Below are 6,000 nucleotides of genomic sequence, written 5' to 3'. Positions count from 1 at the left end.
TCTTTCTAATGCAGGCGACTGCAGTGAGAATATTTTAACTTCATTTTATCACAATAAAAACATGACTTGTCAGCATTAGAGCTGTGCCTCTGTATGATGGAAATTAGGAAAAAAATATATACATATAGGCACTTTTTGTGTCGCTTACACTGCAGTTGTTATGTGACACCACACCCCATGAATAACAAGAGCTCAACGCTATGCAGTCTATCGTTCTCGAGTCCTCTGGTCCACATCTCTTTCCTCGGAGAGTCAAACAGACATGCATAAAGGCCACGACTTTAATGTATTTTTTCCAGACTCATAACAGCTGGGAAGAGACCAGTGTTTTCTGTCACTAACTGGTTCTATAACACCCGAGATAACAGAAATCGGCAGCAGTTAATAAAACCTGTGTATTAACTTCTTTCAGTACTGTCAGCTAAACGCTGCCACAGAGCCTTTGATACCCTTGAGAAATATGGTAACTAACCAAAATACCACAGGCAACTTAAGCATCTTTGTAGCCATTTTGACCGTTTAATTTGAACCAATTTGAAAATGGCTCAGTATTGGAATTTGGCAAAAAAAAAAAAAAAAAAAAAAAAAAAGGGAAAAAAAAGTTGCATCTCCCCTATCCTCTTGTTTCTCTTTATCTATGAGAGGCTGAGAATAGACACAGAACTGGAGCAGTGAAACAGATATTTATACCTTTATTTACCAGTCTGTACATGTGTGTGGATGTGAAGGCAGCTCCTCGACTCTCGTGTTGGGGATGTGCATCATATTTTGGATAGTGTGACAAATTGGGGCCCTCGGCTCCATGATAGCAGGAACCAGGACCATTGAGCTTGCATTATTCATGAGGACTGGAAATGTCGAGCTGTGATATGGTGCCGACTAGCACCGCAACAGCCGGAATAATCTCAGACTGCATGAGCACAGGGAGTCTCCCCACCTGAACCGAGGCTCTGGGGGAAAAAGAAAGAAAAAGAAAAAAAAAAAAAAAAGATGCTATTAGGCTATGACGACACGGGTTAGTTACATTTAAGTTTGATTTCCCTCACAACAAAAGGGCTTTCTTTTAAACTGGGTTTCTAATAAAATCATTCTTCATTTCAAAATCTGAGCAATTACAATCAATTTAACATATTTTCTATGCATTACAACACTCACTTTAATGTCTGAGCAAACTGAGTTCAGATCTTAACTGTTAGAGTGCCCTCTTGTGGCCATTAGGTACATTACTATTACTCGGTTGGATCCGCTTTGGCCTTCAGAACCATTTTAATTTTTTTGTGGCTCAGATTAAACAAGGTGCTGGAAACATTTCTAAGATTTGGTGTCATGATAGCATCGCACAGTTTCTGCAGGTTTGATCTCCCATTCCACCACATGCAAAATGTTCTCTTTTGCGTTGAGGTCTGGTGACCCATTTGAGTAGTGTTTTGTTAAAAAACGAAAAACACCACCAAACCCATCTTCTGATGCATGACACAGCTGGATGGATGGATGCATGCTTTCATGCTGATCTTACCATTCAAATGTCACAACAGAAATCGAGCCTCATCGGAACAGGCAATGTTTTTCCAATCTTCTATTGTCCAGATTTATTGACCCTGGAATGGCACACAGTGTGGTCCTCCACCACTATAGCCAGTCTCCTTTAAAGTTCAATGTGTCTGGCACTCACAGATGCTCTTCTTCACAGCTTGGTTGTTACAAAGTTATTTTAGTCACAGTTGCATTCCTATTGGGTCAAAACAATCTGGCAATTCTCCTCTGCTCTCTTGCATTGCATCAATATTTTTACTCAGAGAACTGCCACTTACCAGAGATGCCTAAATGAGTTGCTGCCATGTGGCTGATTAAATGTGCGCAGTTGAACAGCTGCAGCTAATAAAGTGTGTATATAGCCTCTGAGTGTATATTCTGACAATCCTATCCATTATTCTAATTCTTATCTTGCCATCACACATTTCATGAAAACTAAACTTAAAAGTAACTTAATATCACTGAAGAATGCATAAGAAATGAACAAAGTCACTCTGAGAAGTATCAAACTAAACTGAAAACAAAAATAGAACTGAAGTTAAAACAGGACGCACAGCTAACATTTTCAAACTTCTGAACCACCAGAGTCCCTTCCAGTCCCCTTGGAAAATAACTAATTTTATATAACGCTGCCTGCCATTGTTGTGTTGCTTCATCTTTCCATTTTTCCCAATTCAGGAAAAATATAAATCTCAGCAGTTATCATGAACAACGAAGGGATGAATTAAATGTCTCAGTTTCAAGAGAAAAACAAACAAACCCCGCATCATTTCCACAACACTGGTCAGATGTATTGGCATCAATTTACTTCTCTTATTATGGGAACTGTAGAACTTTATTAGAAAAAGAAACGGGTAATTGAAGAAACGAATGAGGAATCAAGTAAATTAGAACACCAAGAGAAAAATTAGAGTGGGGACTTGTACTATTCTCAGAGTAACAAGATAACACAAGATAACACAAAACAAGTACATAAAAGCAAGAGGAGACTTCAATATCTCTTTTATTAACTCTGACACTCTGTGGTCAGATAGAAAAGGATGAGCGTTACACTTTTCAAGTTGCTTCCATGACTTGTGCAAACACTAGACGGCATCTGGAGACAAAAAGGGGAAAAAATCCTTAGAAAGAAAAATGAAAAGAAAGACATCTAAATGCAGAAGAAATGAATAAGTGAATTTAAACCTAGGTGTTGATTCTTTATGCAGTTTTATTGATTCCCAGCTTCATATAAACTGGATGTTGAGGCATAAACATAGTACATTTGAACAAAAATATAACCAATATTTACAATTATTGTATTAAAAATACAAAAAACAACCGATACGTACTCCACCAATTGTCTTTTTAAAAGACATACAGGTCAAAGTAGTACAAGAAAGAATGAAGAAAAGAAGATCATCACCAGCTAAATGTACATTTCTCACTGACATCACACATCAAACGGAGTAGCAGTTCTACCTACTACACTTACTTTTACGCTTGTACATTGTTGTGCAACGTTTTGTTTTTCGAACTAGGACTCGGCCCGCTAATATGCACATTATCTTCAGAGTTGAATGAACGTGAATGATGCATGTCACCACTGTATTACAAACAAATTATTAACAATCCATCTGCAACCATTACAAAAAAAAAAAAAAAAATACAATAACAAAAGAAACCCTAGGGAAAAAATGATTAGAGCGAAGTCACAGAACACAGTGGAAAACACTGCACTCATTCAAAGACTGATCAATGTGATCAGTGCCACTCTGAAGAACAACAAAAAGTTTACGTTTCACAAGAGGATTCTTAATCGTTTAAATTGGCAGCCTTGGATTAAAAACAACAAAAAAAAAAAAAATTACTTCATTCGTCAACTACCTCACCGGAGTCAAAGAAAAGAAAAAAAAATCAAAACTTTCAGTCGCTTCCATTGATGCTGAGATATGATGTAAAACTGGACGCAGGCATTAGCGATATACACACAGCATCCACTGAGCTGATGTCTGTAACAGATGAGGAGAGTTTCTGAGGATGTATCTGGTAGCACGACAACAGAGGGAGGGAGGCAGGGTCGCTCTATGCCGAGACAAAAAGATCTACTATACTGTAACACAGTCTGATAAAACCACCTGAAGCCACAAACACAACCAAAAATAAATGCCCGACTTCCTGGTTCTATATATATATATATATATATATATATGTGTATACATATATATATATATATATATGTATACATATATATATATATATATATATATGTATATATATATATATATATATATGTATACATATATATATATACACATATATATATACACATATATATATATACATATATATACACATATATATATATACATATATATACACATATATATATATACATATATATACACATATATATATATACATATATATACACATATATATATATACATATATATACACATATATATATATACATATATATACACATATATATATATATATATATATATATATATATATATATATATATATATATATATATATACACACACACACACACACACACACACGAAATAAAACAACAACAACAAAAAAAAAAAAGCCAGGGGAAGTATCTTGAATAAGGCATTTCATTCCACTACTGCTTGATTCAAGGTTTGCTCTTGAAACAAGGTGATTCACATTGGGGACAACCGCCGAATGAAATGTTTGCAATGATGGCATCATAAGGCGCTTGGACATTCATGAGATGTGGCGTGTGTTTGTGTCGGGAAGAAGCCAAATCTGAATCAGTGGATATTTTCATTTGGAAGGGAAATGGGTGTATATTCAGACTATTACAAGATCATGTTGCAAAGGTAGAGTCACACTGGCAGCTTTTAAAACAAAATCAGCCCTGCTGCTGGTCTGTGATCCTTTCATCAGTAAAAATAACGGAATGAAAGGCAACTTTTCTAATATTAGTGCTCGATTGCTGCTCACAGTTTGTACTATGATTCTTAGATTTCTCGATTTAGCTCACTTGTGTGCCTCTGATGCACTGTAGAGACCAACACCGTTAAGCCTCATGTGATTCCCAGTGGGTCATCTCTGTGCTTTTTCCTATAATCGCCATCAAAAGTCTCAGTGTAAAACAAAGCAACTAGATGATACAAAGACTGAGATATAACCAGACACACTCTGCTGATATGCTTCACTCATACCCTGTTATCCGGGGGGGTGGGGGGTGGCAGCAAGCATCTGGTAAAATCTGATATTGTGCTGAAAGTGCTAGCTTTTGAATTAAACTGTGATTTTGTTTATGCTTGGGTATGCAAAATGTATTGTGTGTGTGTCTCTGTCTGTTTGTGCATGTGTGCACGTTGGTTCTCCCACCTGAGTCCTCCTCCTAGCTCTTTGATTTAAACCAACAAGTGATTAGCTTTCATATGTGACATGAGATAATACTGGATTCAGAGTTCAAACCCTCAGCAACAGATGGGTCATTTCAGTCCAGGCAGAGAAATTATGGGCTGACTTGATTTCTCTTTTCGGTCCCCCAGAGTGCAATCAAAGAAACAAAACTCAAACAAACCAAAAAAAAATCTAGTGGGAAGTTGAAAATTAAGAGTCAAGTCAACCGTTTCTCTCCGTCTTCAGCATTAGTCTGTTTTGTAGTTTTATTTGTTCTTGGGTTGGGTGTTTTTTTGTTGTTTTTTTTTTTTTTTTTTTAGAAAGTAGAAAATGAGAAAGTGCAGATGAAGCTCAACACGTCATGATGCTGTGGTGTCAACAGCAAGGTCTGGGATTTTGTTACTGGTGGCGGCGGCGGTGGTGGTGGTGGGCAGTCTTAAGAAGTCAGTCCTGTTTGTAACAGTAATATTTATGTGGTTTTGTGTGTCTGTGGCTTGGGTGAAGCCCCCCCAAAACCCAGTGCCAGTCAGGGTTCTGCAGTCTTATTTTTTTCCAAAGTGCCAGGCATTTTTTTAAATCGTCTTTGACCTTCTCTCCATCTCTTCTTCACAGTATTTTTATCTTTTTTTTTTTTTTTTTTTTTGCATGCAGGGTCATTCAACCCTCCATGATGCTTTAAGGCGGAGGAGGGAGATGAGCAGAGGAATCCACCAATAAGGAGGGAGAATCAAGTGGAGGAGGCAGGCACGTTATGTCACGGATGAGTCTGTTTGCCTGTCTCTTTAATCCTGTCCACCCTGAACAAGGGGCACTTCAAGTTACTGCAAAAAGATGTCCACTGTTGTCCCTCAAACCGCTGACACCTGTTCATCCTCTGTGGAGAGAGAAACAAAGATAGGCATCGGTTACCTTGAATGAATGCATGAGCTAGAATGTAATAAAGTTGAAGAGTTAATGAGGTCAGCAGTGGCAATGTGTAGAATGAAAACCTGCCTGAGACACCGCTCAGGAAGCTTTTACTTAATGTAATGGCAACAATATTACCAAAGAATACCATCATTTTTCTGATCAGCTTTAACTCACATCAATCTGAAG

General features: G+C 37.3%; 1 protein-coding gene across 15 annotated transcripts in view; it reads right to left on the bottom strand.

Moving 5' to 3' along the window:
* Positions 1 to 4,058: 4,058 nt before the first annotated feature.
* The window catches only part of rapgef2b (Rap guanine nucleotide exchange factor 2b), a 104,938-nt gene continuing 102,996 nt past the window's right edge, over positions 4,059 to 6,000 (bottom strand). For all 15 annotated transcript variants that reach the window (XM_085284494.1, XM_085284496.1, XM_085284547.1 and 12 more), the window contains one exon: positions 4,059 to 5,779. Coding sequence is in view for 2 of the 15 variants with exons in the window: in XM_085284547.1 (XP_085140673.1) it covers positions 5,754 to 5,779 (26 nt within the window). In the remaining 13 variants the exon portion in view is untranslated. The remainder of the gene's footprint in view (positions 5,780 to 6,000) is intronic.

The sequence above is a fragment of the Mchenga conophoros genome, linkage group LG2 (assembly GCF_057382185.1).
Source record: "Mchenga conophoros isolate Kocher_MC1m ecotype Shallow Benthic linkage group LG2, M_conophoros_male_GT1.1, whole genome shotgun sequence".
Taxonomy (NCBI): Eukaryota; Metazoa; Chordata; class Actinopteri; order Cichliformes; family Cichlidae; genus Mchenga; species Mchenga conophoros.
The sequence above is the reverse complement of the archived record's forward strand: the minus strand, read 5'-3'. Positions and strand labels throughout refer to the sequence as shown.